The sequence below is a fragment of the Castor canadensis genome, chromosome 7 (assembly GCF_047511655.1).
Source record: "Castor canadensis chromosome 7, mCasCan1.hap1v2, whole genome shotgun sequence".
Classification (NCBI taxonomy): Eukaryota; Metazoa; Chordata; class Mammalia; order Rodentia; family Castoridae; genus Castor; species Castor canadensis.
The window spans coordinates 100441633-100465899 of NC_133392.1; the positions used below are offsets into that span (position 1 = coordinate 100441633).

A 24267-nucleotide genomic window follows, 5' to 3' on the forward strand; every position below is an offset into this window, starting at 1 on the left:
TTTGGAGACCAACTCTGATGATTTTATTGAGAGGACAGTAGATCTATGAAATCAACATATTTTAAAAATGAGTACATAGAGTATCTGGAGGGAAATCTATACATAATTTATATAAAGCTGAGACTTACACAAATTGTAAAAATATTAGGAAATTCCAGAACCATAACTCAATGCTTACTACCTTACATGTTTCTTATTTGACACTCTGGTATTTTATCTTATTATTTTAGTACTATGACTAACTAGTCATTTCTTCTTAAATATGTAATTTTTAGGATTTGGTACATTCTGAAAATATAGTATAAAATGACCTTCATTTTGTAATGAAAATAAATTGTAACATATATGCATAATGGTCTATTAGCAAATGTTATCACATTTTTAACCTGGTCCTGTGATACTCCTGCAGTGCAAAAAAAGGCAGGTATTAGAATTGCTATTATGCAGAAGAGCATGAAACGGAAGCTCTGGGAAATGAAGCAGTTTGCTTAAGGATCCAACTTCAGAATTCAAACTCAAGGCTTCTGATCCTTGCAATTTTCCATAGCACATTTATTCTACTAGGATGTCTGATCAGCATTAGTGAAAAACTATGTGCATGTGTTTCAAAAACTGTGCTGTTGGTTAGCTCTGGTTCATGAGAAAGAACATGTTTTGCCCTGAACAAAAATGGCAGGAGTTGTTTTATCTGTAAGGTCTAAAAGGAGGAAAAGGCTTGTCACTGGACTCCAAGTAAACTCTGACCTTCCTCTCTCTAAAAGCTTAAGAACGTTTCAAAGTTAAAAATAAATGGAGTGTTACTATGACTTTTACCCAAATGTCCATAATGTTAGGGTTGTCTTCACAGGGTATTATATTTGGTTTTTCTATTTCATAGAAATAGAAATTGAAACTGAAACAACAAAAAAGAGAGGCATTGAAAGTCATTAATTTCATTTTTGCAATGACTCTCTCTGTGCCTACAAAAGGTAAGATTAAACAAGCAAACTTTACACAAGACTATTTTTAAAAATCATCTATACTTTTAAGATGGAGTTCTCTAAAACGAAGAGAAATTAAGTATTTTCTGGATGATATACTCAATAAAATTAATATACTCTTACAAAAAGCAACTTTCTAAAGTCTTTCAGAAATATTAGTTTACCAAAACACTTCACAACCAAATCTTAGTAATCTTCAGGGAAGATAGTAAGACTGAATTCTGGATCACCATCATCGTTTTCAAGCTTTTCATCATTTTCTTTAGCAATATATTTGCCATGTGCTTTTTCTGGGTTTCTTTTTTTCTTGTAAGTACGGGTGGATGATTTATTTTCCTCTTTGGTCTTGGTAACAGTTTCTCTTTCCAAGGCATGTTGTAGACAGTTGTAAAACCTATGAAGAATTAAGTACTACTGTTTTATCTGTGTGTATTGAAAGCAAGTGACTGAAATATATTTAGAACTTACTGATTATGTAAATTAAAAAACACCCCATATTTTCCTTATAAGTATAAAAAAAAGTCAAAGAAGTAAAAAGCTTCTTCCCTTTGCCATTGTTCAATTAAGAAAAGAAATACATTTTATTAAGTGGGTTGGAATTGCTTCTTGAAAACCTGTAGCCAACCTCAAATTGTACCAAGATGTAAGGATCAAGCAAAGAGAGTTTAAAAAAGCCCAGAAATTATTATTTTATTAAAAATTCTAAGTGAAAGAAGCTCACTTTAGATAATTTGAAAACTACACAAGGCTACAAATACAGATCACCTCTACACACTATATAGAAAAAACCACTTTCAATTTTTTTCTTTGCAGTTTATGAATGCGGTCTCAAAGTATTTACACAATGCATTCCTATTTTTATATAATTAGGATATAACAGATATAAACAACAAAATGATAAAACATTTTTGAAAATGATGTGATCTGAGTTTCTAGCTATTTCTTTAGGTGTGACACCAAAAAGTGTAATTACATGGTTAAATGATATAAAAATTTTAAGGCACTTGACAAATATCACCTATTTTCCAGAATGGATGCTCACAAAAATATGCTTCTAATAGCAGTACTTGAGAGGAACCACTTCACTCAGATTGACTATTACCATCAAAAAAAAAGCCCTAACTTTGATAGGTAAAAATGTATCTAATTATTTATTTTAATTTTTCTTTGTTTATAAGTAAATTGATTTTTCATTTGTTAGCTATTTGAATAGATTAAATGTAAATTGTTCTTTTTCTTTGTTCACTTTTCCACTGGAGTCTATTATTGAACTTGTGATACAATACCCTATATGGTCCCTGCAAATTGGGCCTCATTTCCTGTCTGCAGCCATGCTAGCACACAACATTAATTCTCTGCTCAATGCAGTAGTCCTTGGTAAATGTTGGAAGGTAGCAGGTGTCATGGGGTAGCAATGTGTTTAACAGCAGCCTTCCACTTGGAAAGCTGAGGCTGGCCAATTCCAATGAACTTTACTGAGTCTTGATTTCCTCATTTACAAAACTAGGTATTATGTGTATCAAGTGGAGCTGTCAAAAGATTACAGATGAGACAGGTAAGTACCTAACACAGTGCAGAACAGAGTGAGTTCTCAATAATGACTAGGAAAGATTTCTGCCCTTACAAAAGTGCATCCATTGTCTTATTCACAAGAATACATTCTCTAACCTATAAAGAATGTAGACTTCATGCAACAAAGGACTCTACTTGTTTTCTGTTATATTCTTAGCATGTAGTATATGCTGGCATATTCAGTAAGGATGTGCTGAATAAATAGATGAATAACTACTGATTTAAAAACGTAGCTATGAATGTATTTTCCTAGGTCCTAAATTAGAATGATCTGGAAGCTGAAAACTCCTTTATCATTATAGGGATCTTGTCTTACCTTTATATGTGATTATGAGACTATAACAAGAAATTTTTTATATTAACAGGTTTGTTGATAATTATGGATGGCTGTTTTGATCAACTTTCTTCTTTCTTTAATTCAGTGACTAGACTAGATTCTCCTTGGAAAGGCTCTTCTTAGGGAAGCTGTAAAGCCACACTGGACACACCCTGAAAAAGCTAAGATAATGGAAGTCACATTGCTTTAACTGAGATTTGGAAGACCTGCCAGTATGTGTGGAAGGAGCTGAAGCCATGAGTCAAGGACAGAATCTTACAGAACAACATTTAACAAAGACGTACAACAAAAAGAGATTCACAAGGAGGCCAAGGAGCACCACAGGCAGGAAGGGAAGCAGCAAAAACTCTTCCTCCTCTTACCTTCTACCTCAAGCAAATCATTCACTAATCCCTACTTATGGATCAAGTATTATCATCCCTTTTTCTTTTTTTAATATCCTTTTTTTTCTTTTATATAAGCATATGTTAACTGTACACAGGGGTTCCATTGTGATATTTGTATTTTGATCAAATTCGAATTCACCCCATTTATATTATTGCTCTTTCTTAATCTCTCCTTTTCTTTCCTTTTTAACATTTTTTACCACCCCTTTTTCTTCTCCTGTTACTTTTATATATCATGCAATTTCCCCAACCCCAGTGTTCTTCTTATTAAAGCCCTGACTCCCTTTAAGGTCCGGCTTACTGACTTCTTTTGAAAAGCTTTCGTTGATTACAATTCCGTGCACAAATGAACTTCACTGCTTCCTCTTTTGAAATCCTAGAGCATTCTGTACCATTCTTAGGGTACTTGTCACTTTCCAAGCTGAATTATATTTATGTGCCTGTCTGAAATCCCAATTATGCTACCATAAAAGCTGTCTCAGCAGAATCAACCTCAGATTCATCTCTGAATTTCAATGCCTTAACAATGCTTTAAAATTTATAGGTCCCTATGTAAATATTTGTTGAAACAACACACAAATGTGACTCATCCTCACATAATCTATCACTTTTATGATGAAATAAAGGCTATTCTGGAAATACCTGGCATCCTTATTGCCAATAATCATATATTATCTAACCTGGAAGAGACTCAGAACAGAGATGGACTGGGTTTCACATAGAGTTCACTGCAACTCAGAGAGGTGATTGTGGCAGAGCAAAGAGTTTCCCAGAAGAAAAAAAAAAGTTTCATCAGCTCTTCACTCAGCCACCTAGTTACTATTTACTAATATTAAAAATCACCCATTGGTTAACACAAAATGACCCAAAGATCTAAATGTAAAAACTGAAACTATAAAATAATGCAAAAGCTTCATGACACTGAATTTAGTAACAATTTCTTCTGTATGACTCCCAAAACATAGGCAACAAAAGAAAAAAACAGAAAAACTGGACTTCATAAAAATTTAAAATTCTTATACATCAAAAAACTTCCATGAGAATGAAAAGATTACCCACAGGATGGGGAAAATATCTGCAAATCATATATCTGATAAGAGATTATTAATATCTGGACAATATAAAGAACTCCTGCATCTAAATAACAAAAAACCAAATAATCCAATTAAAAAATAGACAAATGAGTTGAATAGGTTATTCTTCTAAAGACAGACAGACATATGGCCAATAAACACATGAAATGATTCTAAATGTCACTAATTATTAGGGAAATGCAAAGCAAGACTATATAATGAGATTCCACTTCACACCCTATTAGCATGGCTTTTAGTAAAATTTGGAAAATAACCTTGTCAAGTGTTGACAAGGTTATGTTTCCAATTTCTCACTGCTGGTGGTAATGTATGATGGTTCAGCTGTTGTTAAAAAAACAGTACTGTGGCTCTTGAAAAAATTAAATGCAGACTTAAGATGCAGTCCAGCAATTGCATTTCTGGGTGTATATCCAGAACTGAAGCAGGGACTTGAATGATACTTGGACACTGATGCTCAGAGCAGCACTATTCACAGTAGGCAAAAGGCTGAGACAATTTAAATGTCCACTGACAGATGAATAAAAACAAAAACATGGTCTACAAATATAATGGAGTGTTACTGAGCCTGAAGCAGAAAAGAAATACTGATACATGCTGTAGCAAGGATGAACCTTTATGACATTAATTAAGTGAAATAAGCCAAACTCAAAAGGACAAATAATATATGATCTCATTTACATGAAGTACCTGTCATAATTCACAGAGACAAAAAATAAAATGGTGTTTACCAGGGGATGGGGGCATGAGGAATGGTGGCAGGGGGTAGCAATTGTTTAATGGGTACAGAGATTCTGTTTAAGATGATGAAAAAGTTCTGAAGATGGATAGTAGTAACTATTATATAACAATGCAATGTACTTCAAGTCATAGGTTAAAGTGGTAAATTTCATGGTATACATATTTTACCACAGTAAAAAAGAGTTTAAAAAAAACAACCACTGGAAATAGATTCAATTATTGTCTTTCAAATTTCTTTATTCTTAACAATATTATATGCCAATATATTCTGCCCTTTTATTCTATGTTTTATTTAACATTTTCTTATTTCATAATTGATGAAAAGAAGAGCATGGTTAATTTCATTCTGCTCATAGCCAAATGGTGGTTTCATCTGTTTTGTGTGTCCTGACCTCTTATTAATAAACACAAAGAAAACCTTTCTCTTGTAGTTAGTAAATAGATCTCCAAGCTTTGTACTTTTCACCTGGAAATCATTATGTATGAAATGGTCTTACTATGTCTGGTGTCAGTCCCTGTCTCTTCCAGTCTCCAAATTGGTTGTTTATAAAGCAGGCTGCCCTTCACAGGCCTTGTCTTGCTCAGTTCCAGAAACCACAGGAACTCAGCTATTGCTGTTCGATATGTCTCTTCCCATCAAGAGTAGGCTTGAGACAAGAACTTTTTTCTATGAAAAATGTATTATCTCCTAACACTGATTTCCCTATTTCCAGAATATTTATTGATGTTGTAAAGTCATATATTAGGATCTTCTGAGTTTTTATAATTCTTTTATAGATATGTGAATTGTGAAACTGGTCTTATGACAAAACAATTTTAGTCTTCCCTGTCTGACTGCATAACTCATCACCTCCAGAGTTTATTATTTTTTTCTCTTCACCACCAGAAGGTAGCTCTTTTTCTGCATTTGGCTGAATATACAGCTGTTCCCAAAAGAGCTCTCTAATTTGTTCACACTTTCTGAATCCACATGTAATCTTCTAATCAGTATCTTAAGACACTTTTCACCCTTCTTTAATTTTTCTCTGATTTTATATGATGAGTGTGGCTCTCTTGATAGCAGCATGCATACTATAATCTTAAAACATATTTTTGAGTTAATGGATTTAAAGCATTTAATTTGATTTTATAGTGGTGAATGTGACTCAATTAACTTCGCCAGGTGTATAGTTACTTGATATTGTGCTATATTTATAATCTTGTTGAAATTCAAGTAAGGAAACAGAGAAAAGTGATTTGTTACCTTGTATGTTTTAGCAAATAGCCTCACTGGGTTCTGTCTAACAAATGTAGTAAACATTTGGAATGGCACCATAAGTGCTTATGTGTGGTTCAAATCTACAGTCTGGTGAGTAGCTAGATGCTGTTCAGTTGTTATCTGACATCATCATTTTACTTAGAATGTTTATGCTTTGTGCCAGGTTTTTGGCAGTACTGGGGTTTGAACCCAGGGCCTCATGCTTTTGAGGCAGGTGCTCTACCACATGTATCATTCCACAAGCCGTGTTTTGTGTTGGGTTTTTTTGAGATAGGGTCTTTATGAACTATTTGGCCAGGCTGGCTTCAAACCATGATCTGTTTCATCTCTGCCTCCTGAGTAGCAAGGACTACAGAGATGAGCCATAGGTGCCTGGCAGTGGCCAGGTTTTTACAGTTATAGTTTTCCTCAACCAAGGTTTAGCTAGAAAATTAAGCATTAATACTCTAAGATATCCACTTCATGTAATGAATTAACTTCTCTCCAATATATGTAAAATGGTACATGCCACTTGCTATCCTTGGAAGAACTGAAACATAGCCACATGATTAATTTTGTGAATTTTATGGTTCAAATGAGGAATCTGATTGAGAAAGTCTGGGTGTTAGTACTAATGTAGTTACTGGTTTATTCTTCTTGAGTGACTGAAGCAAGAGAAGGGTTATTCTATTCTGAGAGTCCATGAGACAGGGAGGGCCAGTTATGGTACATGTGTTATTTATTGAATACTAACAGTTATTTTTTAAGGTAGGTATTTCCCTCAAGCAAGAGACAAGAAAAACAAAGCCAAGAGAGTAATCTGGTGGAACCAGGTTAAGTAATTTGGTAGAACCAGGATTTGAACCCAGTTTCACCTTTGAAAACTAATTCTATTTCTTTTCACCATGTTCCATTGCTATCATAGACACTTTTGGTCTTAGCTGCTCATAAAAGTTCTAGGTGTTAAGGAATTTTAAGACTGCAAATTAAGCAACAGGATTCCTTTGCACTTTGGCCATGATTCTGATTCTGATATAAGAATCACTTAGCAGAGAGACATACTAGAATCATCCAGTAATGGACTGGATGTGAGGTGGCTGAAGGGATATAGAAAGTTGTTTTATTTCTAGAAATAAAAAAAGGAAATGACATAAATGACATCAAATTGGCCAACATTCCTTGAGTAACTCAGAAATGTACAACTTGCCAATGGAAGTTCAGTAGTATTAGCTTCATGTATGAAAGGAGATATAATGGTTTTTTTCTTTCTATATAAACTCTGTTCTTAGGAAAATGTTGAAAAATAAAGTAATGGACGAGTTTTATAACCATACCCCTTCCTAGTTGGCCACTAATGGCAATTCTAGATGTAATTCATGAGAAGAGTTGGATGTTGAGCTAGCATAGGGACCAAAACACTAATTGGACTAAAATTAACCAAGCTGTTCTTGCAGGGAGATTCTAGGTAATCTTGGTGAGTCACAACCAGGGTTAGTACACACATTTCTCTGCAGCTATCAACTTATCAGTTAGGCTCTTTCCTAAATGATTACACTCTCTATGCAATGCCTGTTTCTAGTGGTCACAAGTCCACCTATCTCCAGGTGGCCTCCCCTTTAGGTTCCACTTAGAGCCCATTACAGTTTTGGTTACTTTCATCTATGACCTCAATCATCTTTTCCTTATTCATAAGGTTACAAGCAGACAAGCATTGAGAATGTCAACTAAAGATCATCTGCACTAATGTTTTTAAGGATGGCACAGGCATGTAAGAGTAATAAGAGATATCCGATTAATTATACCTTTCAATTCTTTTCTTGTTTTCCTCCATTTTTTGATTTGCTATTTTTAACAGGAAGTCAATATATTCCTCTGTCACCATCAGTTTTCCCTTATGACTTAATGGAACTTCCAAGCCATGTGTACTCCGGACAGCCTACAAGGAAAATCAGTTTAAAGATGAAGACTTATATGCTAGAGACATGGAAGATAACTAAAGAAAAGTTCCTTTTGGGACTGGGTTTAAACAGTTTAGTTCCATTATAGCATGTAAGTCTGTGCTTTTATATAATTTATCTGAACACAGTTGAATCAAGGAGATTAAATAGATTTTCTCAACATATACAATCATTGCTAAAGAAAGATACTCTACACATTATCTTTCAGAGAAGCAGATAATATCAAAAATCCAATAACTTTGAGCAGATTCAATCTCACTATGGCTTAGAAAACTTTAATACACAATTTAAAGCAAAGAAATAAATGAAACCTCAACAGAACCCTCAAGGGAAAATCAAACAGGCCTGGATGCCAGAGTCTCTTAGTGCTACTTGAGCTGAATAGGTTACAACAGTAAACCATGCCCCCTCCATCACACAACGTAGCTGCTTTCTGAGTGCTCTAAGGCTGCCAAACTTAGCAATACTGTTGATAGAACACTCAACATCCCAAGTAGATCCATACACCAGACAGAGGTTAAGCAACAAAAATGCTACAAGAACTACTATGAAGAATAAAAACTCACTTAATAAATCTCTACACGTATCTACAATATTCTAGGCCTTCTGTACGGTGTGAAGACACAAGAAGAATATGACCTTCCTTCCTTAAAGAGCTCATACTTCAGCACAGGAAATAAACACAGGAATAAAGAATTCCAACGCAACATGGTGTTATGACATGTGAGACATACATACACATAATTCAAATGAATGTGGAAGAGGAACAACTAATTAAGTATGAGGACTCAGTTTTATGGGAGAGACAGCATTTGAAGGGATTTTAAAGGAAAAGTGCAATGATACCAGACATAAAAACAGATGGGGGGCATTCCAGCCAGAGGAGCAACTTATCTGTAGGCACAGAGACACGGAGCAGCATGACACATTTGGAAAAAACTAAAAGTTGTATTTGGCTGGAGCATAAGTATTCTAGAAGGACCTGAACACAAACAGACATATGCAAAATAGTTTGGGAAAATCACTGGAGACCCTGAGTTTTTTAAAGGGGAATTCTGAAAGTATTGGTTGGAGGGATTCAAGGAGAAGACCTATAGAAAAAGACCAGGCAGGAGACAGCTATAAAGACTGAGGTGAGGAACAATGCAGGCTGAAACAGGGTCAGTGGCAGAGGGTTGGGGATAGGGTTAGGTGTGAGAAATGAGAAGGAGAAATAATAGGACCTGTGATTAGTTGGATACATAGGGCAAAGGAGAGAAAGAAGAAAAAATAGCTGCATTCTTGCTTGGCACCAGATGCAGTGTGGTGGGAACACAAACTAGTAAGAGGGCTTTCATTTTCTACTTAGTCATGCTTCATAGGTTTCTTCTTTTGTAAGCCGTCTCTATTTTGGAAATAGGCTATTTGTTAAAAATAGAAAAAGTCTAGGGAGCTCAAATAGAGGGCAATCTAACACCGTTCAAAAATAAGCAATACGTGCCATGCCAAATAGTAAATACCATAGGATTAGAATTGGGCAAAAGAACTAGAGGTTGGCTTGGCCAGGAAAAGACCAAAAAATAAAAAAGTGGGATTTAGGGGCCTTAAAGATCATCTATTCCAAGGGCTGGCAAACTTTTTCTGCAAAAGGACAGTTAAAAAAATACTTTTGACTTTGTGGGTCATACATTTTCTGTCCAACTACTCACTTTTGCCACTGTGGCACCAAACATCCAAATATCCAAATATTGGATATTAATTATATCCAATAGTTAATAACTGGGTATAGGGGGATCTGGCCCCCTGTGGGTTCTACTTGGTGCTAGGACAGTAGTTTGTTGGACCTCTGATAGGACTAAGAAGATTTAGACCTTAAGGGATTAAGGAGTTTACAGGAGTTCATATGGCATAGCTGTGGTCGAGCAGAATCAGGAGAGAAGATTTCAGATGCCTATAGGGCTCCTGACATTATAATATGGTACTTATTACATTGGGCTTTGACTCCTCAGGATTAGGAAGATATGAGTAGAGAATCAGATTAAATGTTAAGTGGAGCAGAAGACTATAAAATAGCACTTCAAATATAAAAACTCTGGACTATGTCCTCTAGGAAAGAGAGTAGGCCACTTTTTTGGGCAGGATAATTTGAAAAAGAGAATAGAGACAAGACTCTAACTAGAAACTTATTCAATATTCTGGATCATTTCACACTCAAAGAACTGCTTTTTTTTCCAAAAGGTATCTTACCAACATAGTTTTTCCTCTTTTTCCCACTGTGATGCCAGAGTTCCTGAAACCAGAATCAACTGCCACTGAATGCTGTAAGAAAACAAAACTTGTTAAATTCTGGTATTCTAGCTAATCAGACTATAGGTTCACTTCCATAAATTGTAGGAACATATATAATCCCAAAACCCAGTAAGGATTTTAAGCTGTATAGACTATGATTTAAATTCCTATCTAAATTCCTATTAGACAAGAAGTGTCATTGAGCAAGAGTAAATCTAGAATTTAATAAGACAAAGACATTTGGCTAGTGATTGTTTATATAAAGCAGAAGATGAATCCCAAACATTCCTGTAACCATGTTATATAAATAAACAAAACAAACAAAATTTCTCTTCTAAATGAGGAAAGCATTTTCTTTAAGAACAGAACTTACCTGAATGTGGTTCTTTCTTTTTTTAGTGGTACTAAGGATTGAACTCCGGGCCCTACACTTAGAAAGCAGGCTGTTACTTGAGACATGTCCTCTGTCCTTTTGCTTTTAGTTTACTTTTCAAATAAGGTCTTATGCTTTTTCCCAACTGTGATCCTCCTGTGCATCCTGAGTAGCTGGGATCACAGGCATGCACATCACTCCCAGTTTGTTTTTGAGAAAGGATCTCACTAACTTTTGCCTGGACTGGCCTTGAATGGTGATCCTCTATCTCCAACTTCTGAGTCGCTGGGATTACAGGTGTGGATCACCATGTCCAGCCAATGTCCTTTTTAACTCTAAAGAAAACCTTACTGAAATAATATAAGAAAAACATATAAAGCACAAAGATTCTGAACTTAGGAGTTATTTTTGATTTGCCAGTCTCTAAATATCTAAGTCACTAAATGGGGCCCTGGGGACCTAATATGGGCATTTTCATTTTTCCAGGTCATTAGTTCTTACTCAGGAATGATTTTGTCACCCAGTGGACATTCTGCAGTGTTCGGAGACACTGATGATTGCCAAGCTGTCACAACTGCAGGACAAATTTTTCTGGGGGGGGTGGGGGGGGCGGTGCACAGACATAATGGGTAATACATAGGACAGTGCCACACAACTATTTTGCCCAAAACCTAACAGTGTAAAAGTTGAGAACCTTGCTCCAAGTACATGTTCTCCTTTTTTATTTTTGGCAGTACTGGGGTTTGAACTCAGGGCTTCACACTGGCTAGGCAGGTGCTCTACCCCTTGAGCCATGCCTCCAGCATATGCTCTCCTTTTGAGATTCTATCTTTTTCCATATATATCAATATATAGATAGATAGATAAACCCATTTTCATTTCAAATTTCTAGCCTAAAGTTGATTTTACCTTTCATAAAGCTATTTCTCTCACAGCCAGTCTCTTACCATCCATGTACGTGCTGACTATAAATGTAGTTAGCCTTGGTGTTTTTTACTCTGTCTCCTTTACCCAGTTCCTATTGATTCTACATTCAAAACATACCTCATATTCACCTACCTCACTCCATATCCACTGCCTCCTCTGGTTCAAGTCCCCATCATCTTTTCCTCAACTTCTGCAGCAGTCTCCTAATTAGTCTGTTTTCACTCTTGCCTGCTCTAGACCATCCTTACAGACCAGCCAAAGATGGAATCCAAACTCTATTTGATCTGGCCCCTGCCTTTTTCTCTAACCTCATCTGGCTTCCCTTCTGCTCTCTGAATACTCCACCCTTTCTTGAGTCAGCCACTTTAGTTTTGCTAATACCTCTACCTGACTCTTTCTGGAACTGGATTCTTGTCATTCATATGTTCCCACTCAATGCTGTCTACTCAAAAAGGCATTCTCTAGCTACTCCCTTTAAAGTACACTTCTTCCATTACTGTCTAGTACAATATGGTGCTAATCACCAACATAGCACTTTCCCAACAAGAAATTTTGTTGTCTATCTGCTTACTGTGTATCTTTCTCTCCTGGAATACAAAAATTAGCTCCTTAGGGAGAGAGATAGTAGCTATCATTTTTCTACTTTTTCTTAGTATTTAACAGACTGCCTTGCATGTGCTCATAAAGAGTTGTGAATGAAGGAATTTCTTAGTTTCTCTAGTTCTATTGCAATTGGTCCCTGAATGTTAAGTTTTCCAGAGGCTTTGACCCAGAAGATCATGGCTGAGCCCAATTAGGATGAGCATTCAGAACAGGACCTGGGTATGGAAACAGGAGTCTGAAAAGGTTTGAGTAGCATCTATGATATATTCTGGTACAATGAGGGAACAAAATAAGGACAGATCTAAGTCCACGTGGGAGGCTGGGACTGATTCCGCTAACCACTGAATTCTTTAACACTGTGTTTTAAGGACATCTGTAAGTGTTCCTGCTCCTCGGGCCCTATTCTCTCTTCTTTTTGGTACTTTCTCCACAGATGGTTTTGTCTGGGCCCTTTGCCTTAAGTACTAGGTTATCTTCAGTCTAGTCTGCTCCTCTTAGTTCCAAATTTCTATACAAGCACCTACTTAAAATTTTCATTTAGGTGTTGTTATGGAAGAAATTGAGTCCACAGGGTTTTAAAATCTGTATGTTGAACCACTAACTCCCAAGGTAACTGAATTTGGAGACACAGCCTTTAAAGTGGCAGGGTTGATTTAGACTGGTGGGAGTCTAAATCAATAGGACAGGTATCTTTAAAAGAAAAGGAAGAGATATTTGTGAGGTATACTCACTGAGGAAAAGGGCATGTGAGACACAAGTAGAAAATGGTTCTCTGTAAACCAAGGAGAAAGGCCTGAGGAGAAACCAACCATGATGTTGGCACCTTGATGTTGGACTTCCAGCATTAGAACTGTGAGAAAATAAATTTAAGTTATCCAGCCTTTGGTATTTCATTATGGCAGCCCTAGCAGATAGCTATCTGGCATCTAAACCAGGTGTCAAACACATTTCACATCTAACATATAACCTAAATATTTGAGTTCTACCCTTTTAAACTCTAGCAGTCCCCATCTGAGTAAAGGGCATACTAAACATGCAGACACTCAGGCCAGACCTAAGGGTTGTCTTTGATTTCCTTTCCTCCTTCCTCAAGCTGCCTTCCCCAGGATGCCTTCCACAGGAACATCACAAGTCTGTTGATTCAAACACTAAAATATATTTTGAACCTGTCCCCTTTCACCTTTTTCAGTGTCTCTTCAGTCCAAGCCACCACTGCTTCCAACTTTCCCACTACACTGGAGCACAGCTGAGGCTTTCAGAACACAAACTCATCAAACTGCCCAATGCCCCTCAGTAATTGTCCCTTCAACAACTTTTTCCTGCACTCAGAAAGCAATCCAAACTCTTTTTCCTGGTCTGCAAGGCCCTCAACCTGGTGCCAGTCTCCCTCTCTCACCTTCTCTAGGTTGGCTCTCCCTTTTCTTTTCTGCAAACACTCAAAGCTCTTTCTTGCTTCTGAAACTGTACTAAACACTTGGTATCTGCTTGTAGTGTTCATTTTCCATTTACGGGCCCAGTTCTTTCCAGTCCTTTTTAGTTTTAGACTAAAGAACTCTATTCTGAGTGACAAGCTGTATGTAAGGTTGTCCTCATGCTATTCCCTATTGCCAGCTTCTTCTTTTCGTCTAAGGACATTCTGCACCTTGCAGTTCTTTTTTTTATTTGCCTATTCAGTTTTAGTTATTTGTCTCTGTTGTCTCCAAACCTTGAGGGAGGAACTGAAACAGTCTCTAATCTTGTTCATCGCTCTCATCTAATGGTTCACAAACTGGGACTCTGCATTCTTGTTAAATGAATGCTTATAATGTGACCTAATTTTATATGTAACTTATAAAACGTTTAAAAATGAACAGGGAGATGAAATAGAGAATCAAAGCTAAACAAATGTTTACCTAATACTCACTTACGTGATGAGAAAGACATTCTTTAAAACACTTAATTTTACATGTGGTCCCACAGTATTTTCCCTAAAAGCAAAGATACAGTGTTAAAGTAAAATTTAACACGGTAAGATTAAGGTAGATTAAGGAAGAAAACAGGAACAATTTGGATGTCATATTTTGCTAGTGATTATTAGGTACTCTTTTTACCTAATAATAAAAACAAGTAACTAGACTGATCAGACAGATGAGTAAATCATTAAATAAAATACTAGCAGAGGCTGAGCATGGTGGCTCAGCCACCCAGCTACTTGGGAGATCAGGAGGATCACAGTTCAAAGCTAACCCAGGCAAAAAGTTAGCTCCATGGGGTTGACCCCATGTCAACCATTAAGTTGGGTGTGGTGTCATGCACCTGCCACCTTAGGTACTAGGAAGCCATAGGTAGGAGGATCAAAGTCTAAGTTCAGTCTGGGCAAAAACATGAGCCTCTATCTGAAAAATAGTTAAAGCAAAAAAGGGATATGGGTGTAGTTCAAGTGGTAGAGTGCCTGCCTAGCAAGTGCTAAATTATTTTTATAGGCGATTTAAAGCTTAATATTACATCTATTCACAGATCTATAAATTTAGATACAAATACAAAATTTTACCAGAATCTGTGCATCTTCCAACTGCCGACACTGCACATGAAGAACAAATGGTTCAAATTTCAAAACGGCATCACCATTTGCTTTCTTCAGGGCTACCATCTAAATGAAGAAAAAGTGGTAACTCAGACACAACTATTAGGTCCTTTGAGGACCCTTTGCCTCATAGATAACTTTAATTTTTCCTAGACATTTTTAGGCACACTCAAGCATCCTTTTTCTGAAATAACTCTTCCTCTGCTTTCTTGGTCCTCTTTCATCAAAAGCTTATTAATTTGGTTATCTTCCTAAGACTTGGCTTCTAACCTACCACAAACCTTCTGCCTTATGTACCATTTTCCAACCATCACTGTACCCTGAAAAAGTACACTATCTTATTTAGTTGCTAGCAGACTTATTATTAAGGAATGTGGTACATAAAAACTGCAGTAAGAAGACTGTTTAAATTTTCTATGGTTAGATTGAGACAGAAATATAGGTATTATGAGAAAAGGGTCCAAACAAGGTCTAATGCCTTCCCTGGGTTCAAGGACTTTGTGTTTGGTACAGGATGTACTGGTAAGCTAGCAAGTCATATTGCATACAAATAACTCAGAGCACAGTCAGTACATTCCTCTTCCCTCTGTATTGGACACAAGTAAATTTCCTTAGAATTGCTTACTTATTTGTGCAGCCCCCATAGGGCTCTTTTGCTGCAGCACAAAGTGGGGTGCATTCAGTCCTCATCAGCTTTGTTATGGATCTGCTAGCCATGAGGTCTGACACATTGCAAGGTGCTGGATCTTGTACTATCTCTCTCCTCTTTCTGTAAGTAAACATTATACCACTTGAGCCTAGTGCATGCTTTCTGTTCTTAGAAACCTTGAGTTATGCGCTTGGTCTCTTTCTTGCATGGCTCTACCTGTCTTTTGACCTTGGTTACCCTCAAGTTATAATTTATACTGCAACACAGCCTGACCACCTAATGAACATGTAATATTTTGCCTAAGCTAGAATTTGTACAAAACAGTTATAATTTCTGTCTGTTTAACAATCATGAGCAGCACCCTCCTTCCTTTACACTATTTGACTCCAGTAGGACTGTCAATCATGAACCTGTCACTCATCATTCTGTTATGTCAGAATCCTCAGATGCCTGTGTCTAATTAAGGACATTGTAGCATTCCACTAGTAAAAATAATTGATCTATAAAGAACACCTAATCCTTGTAGAACAACTCAGAGTCTTCCTCTGATAGTCTTTTTCTGCCAGGGTTGCTGGCAGCTATCATTTCTGCCACAAAGATTATCTGCAGCAGAAGAAGATAAGAGCAAACATGCAGAGAACCAGTTCCCAAAGACGGACATAAAGGGAGCAGTTGGAAGACAACATCTGAGCATCTGAACCAGCAGTGCCTGATTCCATCTCCAACTCTGTCCCTTCTAGTTAAATATGCTGTATCTTCTTTTATGTATGATGTATTTGGACTTCTAAAACCATTGGAAATGAAAAGTGCCTGGCTAATACAAACTTACATGAACTCATCAAAACACTTCAATTTAGGAAACTAAATAACTGAGCAGATATGAAGACATTCCAGAAGCAATCTAGGTAAGTAATATATGACTTATTTGCAACAGCGAAGCCTGTGTTGCACAGACAGGGCTAATCCCTTTCTCTTTCTGTAATTTCTTCCACATTACAGACTTATTAAACAGCAGAACTGAAATTCAAAATTTGGATCCAAAACATCCAACATACTTCATGAACTTTCTGCGATGACCAGGAGGATGTGTTTCATTAAGCTGCAGTTATGCTTGCACCCAAATTTATACGTCCACACTTTTGTCTCCTATAATCCCAAAAAAGCCACTAATAAATGCTTTCCAGGTTTTATAATCTTCACCCACTATAATTATATGCATAAATCACCTTGAATACTCTATTCTTTTCATACGTTTTTAAAGTTACTGTGGCCATGCATAGTTTCAGGACTCAGTAGGTGGAGATAGGAATTGGTAGTTTAAGGCCAGCCATGGTCATAAAAAAAAAAAAACAATTAACTAAAAAAAAATACTAAAAAAAAGCATCTGTGAATTAAAAAGTTTATATATAAATGTATATGTAAAGACTTACCACATCCTCTTTTACACAAGGTTTGTGTGTAACTAGTAGCCAGCAACAGTTTTGTTTCTGAACCTGGAAACCATCTATAACCTAAAATAACAATATAGTTTATCATAAAATATTTATAAATATAGTAAGTACAACACATACATAATATTACAGGCTTTCTTAAACTAACAATGTTAAGCATTACTGAACACAATTCAATACATTATGGAGTAAAGTTGGTCCAAAACAAAATTGAACCCAAATAACTTGACATGATTTGAAAGGTAAGGGTATTCAATAAATATTTGCTAAAATATGGTTATTTTGTTGTTGCTTGTTTGCAGTGCTGAGGATTGAAAACAGGGCCTCATGAATGCTAAGCAAGTGTTCTACCACTGAGCCACCCCCCACCCCAGCCTGGGCACGTTTTTGTTGGAGGAAAAGGTTAATGAGGGGTTCTATTCTAGCTGTTTTATTTGGATAGCAAAGTACTAAAAAAAAGAAAATTAACTTGAATTCCTTTTGTGAGCCAATATTACCTTAATACCACATAAGACGTACCACTCTTTACTGACACCTGTGATATTCATATTTTACAATATTTTCCTGGTCTCTGTGGCCATATATTTGTGATTTCTGTATTAAACTTAATTTTTAACATTGATTTAAACTTAACAAATGTTTCTTTGCAAAGTTCTACCAGGTATACACGGATCCTAAGACACTGGAAAGAGAATGTAGGAAACCACATGCACAAAAATGACTATACTTTTACAAAGTAGTATTTATATAATGGAGCCACAGGAGACTCTGCCATCTGGCCTTCAGAAACTGTATATATCCTGAATCACTTTGGCTTTCATTGTCAGACTAGTAACTCATGTATCTGAACTTGTGATGGCTGCTATCAATCTCAGAGCCTATGTGTGGGTCACTTTTGCCAAGTTTACAAGATGTAATGTCATGATTTGGGAACTACTATCATCTCTGGTCTATCTTATTTCCTTCATCCAAATTTTCCCATGTTTTATTAGTTTTTTTCCTTTCTGTAAGTTGCTCAAAATCCTTCCTGAAATAAGGCAGAGTAAAAAAGAAATGCAAGGTATAAAATAATAAATGAAAAGATTCAGATAAAATCCTAAACCAGTTCAGAAGAAGCAACCATTATTTCCAAGTGGTTAGTTTGTGTTTATGTTGGTGTGTGTATGTATGTGTGCTCAGGGAGAAGAGGGGATATCTGTAATCATGTCTTAGACATACAAAGATAGGAAAAACATTTCAGAAAGGAAAACATTAGACAAAAGCAAGTAAGCACAAGATTAGAAAGAATAGTTCAGTTTTGGTAACTAGCTAAAGATGAAGAAAAGAAGTGGAAAATAAGAACAGAAAAGTGTATGACAACAGAGGTTTAGACTTTCTGATTTAAAAAAATGTATAATAAAACATTTCAGGACAGGTGACAAACTGTATTCTCCTTTAAAAAAGCAAATCTGTGCAATGGTGTGGTGGCCATGCCTGGAATCTCAGTACTCAGGAGGTGGAGGTAGGAGGATCATAGTTGGAGGCCAACCAAGGTCAAATTGTGACCCTCTGACAAACAAAAAGCAAAAGGACTAGGAGTTTGGCTCAAGTGGTACAGAAAAAGGCAATCGCTAGTGTGCAACATGGTTTGGAGGAGAAAGAATAGTGGTTCAGTAACTTACTAGAAAAAGACTGCAAAAATCCTGGTGAGGTGGGGTAATGGAAAATAAAAGAGAGAGTGTGTGTGGGCAAGTATGCCAGTGTTTAAGATGAAATGGAAACAATGTAAAAGTAAATAGGCCTCACTAATTTGGGAAGTCAGCAAATGCTCATTGCTGGACCTCCGGAACGAACCTATGAATGGCTATCTTCCATGTTGTGAACGCTCATAAAAATGAAACACGGGTAACTTTGAGCCAAGCATGATGACAAATGTTCTAAAAAATGACCCTATTTCCTCCACACAAAATTTCTACAAAGCGAATACTTTTTTATTATTCGCCACTCATGGGACAGGAAGGGGCTTAGTTTAGGCAACTTCCCTAAGGTCTCATAGCCAATATTCCCAATAAATGATTTGGATTCCAAACGTCACTGCAAAGCCTGTGAACTTGACCTCTGTCTCCTACAGGATGCTACAGTGTTCACTGCTGGGTAAAAACTACCCCAGCTCTAAGAATGGAGTGGGCCACTAGGAGGCAGTGAACTTCCTAACTCTTGTGAGGTTTCTCTTGTAGGAACAATGATTTGGTTGTGAGATTGAAGTGCGCCAGATAGAAAGTCTTTAAATCCCTTTAGTATTAAAAAAAAAAATGAATTTCTAAGATTCTTGCCCCTTTGGCCATCATTGGGGTACTTGTCAGAAATGCACACTACCATACCCTGTTCTATTAAGAGATCCCGAAGTGATTCCGTTCTGGAAGCTCTGGTCTGCCCCATTCTCCCACTTTCACGACCGGGACAGACAGACACGCCGGCGAGCCGGGGCGCCACGGACCTCACCCCGTCCAGAAGGAGGACGCGGCCAGCGCAGGAACTGGTGGTGAAAAACTGCTCACGCGCATTCAGGAGCTGCACGAGCCCCACCACGTCCTCGTCCACGCTGCCTTTGCGGCTGAGGTCGGCTTTGCTCAGACACTGCTCCTTCCACCTGTGGAACTCCGCGCTGCGCTCCATGCGCGCCGGCTCTAGAGCCCGCACTCTCCACTCCCACGAGGGTCTCTGCGCTCCCTGCGCGCAGCCATGTTGCAGCGGGCGGTGGCCAGCAATGGACAAACTTCACTCGCCTTTCCCTCTCCGCGTTAGGGGAGGGGCGTGAGCCAGGCGGAGCCTGCAAAAGTTAGCCACAGCCGGCCCACTGGTCGGCTGTAACCCGAGGGGAGTTCTAGCAGATTCTGATCTCACTCCGGAAGCGGGGTAAGTGGTTTAAAACAGTCCCCTGAGTTGTTCAGCCTGCGCATCTTCACTCCGCTGGTCCAAATGGAAAGGAGCCGATTGTGTCTGCACTTCTGTCCTCACCTCTGTCTGACTCTGCCCTCAACCTCCAGGATCAAAGCAAAGGAGGCCATTCCTCTAGGGACAGCAAGTTCCCAGCTGTCAGTCGGCTGGGGAGGTTTCCCTGCGGGTCCTGGGTTCCTTCTTGCTGCCCTGCCCCTGCCCCCGCGGAGCTGGCCCACCGGTCGCCCAGGGCTCCATCCCTCCTGGGTTCCAGGGGCCCTGCCTAGTTTCCCAGGGCTCTTTCCTCTTGGCCTCCTCCTGCCTGCCCACAGGGTTGCAGTTTTCTTTTCGGATAAAAACGTAAATACTTTTATTGACCCTCTGACCTCCATCTGGAATAGTCTTCAGATGAAAAATAACAAAACACCCTGTTAACACATGGTTATATGTTCACAGAATTTCCAGAGGCCACTCAGCTCAGTGACCAGAGAAGGTGCGTTAATGGTTGAAGGATATAAAGGTTAAAGTTTGGACTTTTTATCTTCTGCTAATGGAAATGTTAATGTGAGGCCATAGTGACTTTGGTCACTGACCTAATGAACTGAACTCTCCAAACATTGGAGAGCAGCTTGCCTCACCCATCCAAACCTAACATCGCAGACCCCCGTGGGGTTCAGAATTATCTGAATTATTAACCTCTTGCCCTCAACAAAGAGATGAAGAGTGGGACAAGATTATACAGCCAGGAAGAGAATATGCATACATACATTCATGCATATATGCATGTATTTCTAAGCTAAGAATAATATACCAAATACGTCCATGAGTCATTCTTGATCAGCAACAGCAATTATGTGATGATTTAATGATTGGTACTCTTTCCAGGTTTTCTTTTAAAATGTTTCTCAGCCCCCTCCCCCCAGAAATTCTTACTAATTTTACTTCTCTCATCTAATAATGTGCCCTTTCTCTGGCTTTGTGAATTAATTAGTCACTCTATGACTATACTTCTAGAATTGTTCCCATTCCTTTTTCATTTAAACCTTACAGATTGAAGTATACCCTGGGAAAGATCACCGTTAGAAGAATTTCATATTTTGAATGTCTTAGATTTGGGAGTATGGTTGGCAACCATTCTGAAGTAAAAAGTAAAACAAAAAACATTAAGCCAAGGTACTCCAAGTAATTTTTGAAAGTGTGTATTTGACGGCTAGACAGTATTAGAGCCACAGCTGAATGAGAAAATACAAGCAACAGAAAGGCTTGCCTGTCTGCTGTGAGACCACAGATGATTTAGTCTAAATGATACAAAGCTTACTGTGTGCTAGGTTTGCTGTGAAGGATTCTGACAGTGTTGTTGCACTTAACCTTCTTGAGGACGCGTGCTAGGGAGTACTGTCTACCCTTTTTACAGATAAGGAAATAGTAACTGTCCTAATAGACTCCTATCTGTTGTAGTTCTCTTGTTCCTAACTTGTGGGCATTTGAAAAACTTTGAGCTCTTAAATGGATGCTTTAATTATAAAATATGGGATCCTACCTGTAGGTTAAAGTTCATACTTCTAGCTCTGCTTTCACAGTATCATTATAAAATTTATTTCTAAGGAATTCATGGCTGATCTATGCCAACTTTTCCAAGGGTGAGATTTAAAGGCATATACAATAAGGAAAGAGAAAAAATCATCTAAAAGCATTTAAGGTACAGGACTTAAATGCTTCAAGTTTCTAAACTGCTTGTGATTTTGGTGGGGAGGATGGTTGAAGAGTATATTAGGGTTTGGATTCAGGGCCTTGTGCTTGCTAGGCAAATGCTCTGTCACTTGAGTCACGTCTCCAGTCCTTTTTTACTTGAGTTATTATTCAGGTAGGGTCTCATTTTTGCTCAGGGCTGGCCTCCTGCACAGCTGGAATTACAGAATCACATCACAACATCATCCTCGCTTATTGGGTCTTGCTAACTTTTTGCAAGACTGGCCTCTGTCCTCATTGCCACATCCAGAGTAGCTGGGATTACAGGCATGAGCCACTTCAACCAGCTGTGATATTTTCTTATTCATAAAATGGTGATTTTATTTTTCTTCTGCATAAAATGACTTTCAATAACTATTGATTTCCTACCTGTTGTGAAAATAATTAAATCATTTAATTAAATAATTAAATGAATGATTTAATTCCTCATGGTTTTTGTAAAGAAAAACTCAAATATTGTGGGGTTTAAGAATTATCCTAATTACTATTCGTATGTCCTGTTGTTTTATTCTTTTTGTAATACCCTTTGATGTAACACCAGTATTAGGAAACAGATGATGATTCTGTAGTCTAGTTCAAAGGCAGTGAGTGCAGATTGGAGCCTGATCAATCAGAATGGCAAAGGCTCAGTGGGAGAAAGATCAAGAGAAGCAAAGTAGAAGAGGGGCTGTCAAGGTCATGCCCTATCTCTTCACAAGCACCAAGGACAAGAGGTAGGACTGGGCAAGGCAGATGGGTCTCTTAAACCCAGTATTAAGTATGAGTCTTCTCTCTCTTTTGATCTTTTCTCCCAGTTTAGCCAATGCCAAACTGTAGGGGAAGTAAATGTGTTAGATACAAGATACAGATCCTAGTTCAGAATAGTTTTGTTTTATATTACTGCAGAATTGTGAGTATAGTAGTGATACCTGTGATGGAAAGAAAGATGTGAGTGTTTGAAGGAAATAAGTAGGATGTAGGTAGACACTGAATGCATAAAGGATATCTTCATGGTGTGTGTGTGTGTGTGTGTGTGTGTGTGTGTATGAGAGAGAGAGAGAGAGAGAGAGAGAGAGAACAGTGTTCAGAAGAGCTGAGGGCATAGGGCATTTCTTCTCTGCCCTCTGTTTTCTGGGTTTAGCACAGTACTTCACATTTAATGTGCAAAAAATACATGTTGAATGAGTAACAACCAATGTTTGGTATTAATGTGCTTTGTTTAAATGATTACCTAGGCTTAATATTTTGAGGGTAAGAGCTTGTTTTTATAGCCAGGGTCTGGTATACATTGTTGTATTAAATTTAGAATGACCATAGAATGATAGACTGGAGTATATGTGTATGAATAAGAAACTGGATGAAAGAATAGATGGGAAAGGGATAGAGATAGGTACTGTGTGCAGAGGCCTAGGTTTGATAAGTCCTGTGCTTGGTGCTTGCCCTGTCTCCAGCATAGTAATTGAATGGGAGCACAGTTTTCAGATGAGGAAACTGAGGCCAAAAGGTTGACTCTATTGCCCAAGTCCATGTTACTAATAAATGATAGAGTGGGAGTCAAACCCAGGGATGTCACAGGGCTGTCAGATTCCAAATCCCACACTCTTTCTGTGACATCATGTTGAAAAGGAGAAAAAGAAATAAAAAAAAATCTCAGTATTCTTATTTCCACCATGGAAAACTCTGTTCTGGGGAACTTTTACTTTTACTTTTTCTGTTTCATTTTCTTTCCATCTTCACTTTTTGTCTAAGAAAATCCCTGCTTGAGTGCTGGGTAGGACTGGCTGCTTTTTCCCCAGCCTGTGTCTCTGACATATCTATGGTCCTACCCTCACAACTGCTGCACATCTTGCTACTGTAGTGTGCACTAAGGTTCAGGCCCTCTGCCTGTAGCTGCCTCTACCTATTCAAAGACTTCTTGTCAGGGTACATTATTGCTAAATGATCTTTGGAAATTGACCTTTCTCCTAGGTGCTAGGCACTATTTTAAATCATGTAACTAGAAAATTTTAAAATGACACAAATATTTGATTAACTATATTAAGAACTCCCTATTAATGACATCACTAAAATACGTTTGTTCCCTGTCCCATGTGAGTGTAATGACATTTTATAACCAGCACAGCCTTTGTTCTGTGTAGTCCTATGCTAATCTCAGATACAGTCTGAATTCTTTCATCACAGGTCCTGATTTCTGCAAGTCTCTGATATTTAAAACACTTGTGTTTGAGTGACATGATTGTTCCAGAAGTTAGCAAAAATGTTCTAGGTGGTGGTGGAATCTAACAATATTTGATTTGGTTTATTTCCAGAAATTGATATAACTTGCAAGTGAAATTATAAAGATACAGGCAAAGCTCTTCTATGTCTTGCAGATACAGAAGATTTTCCAGAGTTATATAACTTTATATAGTAAATGCTCTTTGCATTTTCTTAGGGTTTATTTTTAATGCTGAGTTTTCTTTTCAGTTTAATATTAACAGTGGTAGA

The 24267-nt window shown here is 37.7% G+C and overlaps 2 protein-coding genes across 9 annotated transcripts in view; one reads left to right on the plus strand and one right to left on the minus strand.

The window, feature by feature from the left end:
* Tyw3 (tRNA-yW synthesizing protein 3 homolog) lies at positions 1 to 19940 on the minus strand. 2 transcript variants are annotated; one of them, XM_074079752.1, is made up of 7 exons: positions 19618 to 19940; positions 17116 to 17196; positions 15004 to 15102; positions 14381 to 14440; positions 10529 to 10600; positions 8147 to 8280; positions 1 to 1374 (listed from the first exon to the last, which is right to left on the minus strand). In XM_074079752.1, the coding sequence occupies exons 1-7, from the start codon at positions 19789 to 19791 to the stop codon at positions 1167 to 1169; spliced, it is 828 nt and encodes a 275-aa protein (XP_073935853.1). In that variant the 5' UTR covers positions 19792 to 19940; the 3' UTR covers positions 1 to 1166. The 2 variants fall into 2 exon arrangements, with proteins under 2 accessions (XP_073935853.1, XP_020039651.1); XM_020184062.2 differs by lacking the exon at positions 14381 to 14440.
* The window catches only part of Cryz (crystallin zeta), a 24601-nt gene continuing 20243 nt past the window's right edge, over positions 19910 to 24267 (plus strand). Inside the window, exons 1-2 of one of the 7 annotated variants that reach the window (XM_020184059.2) lie at positions 19934 to 20031; positions 20509 to 20545. The gene's annotated coding sequence lies outside the window, so the exon portion shown is untranslated. Of the gene's footprint in view, positions 20032 to 20189; positions 20211 to 20272; positions 20413 to 20508; positions 20546 to 22269; positions 22515 to 24267 lie in introns of those variants that run through there. The other 6 variants (XM_074079748.1, XM_074079747.1, XM_020184058.2 and 3 more) reach the window with 6 other exon arrangements.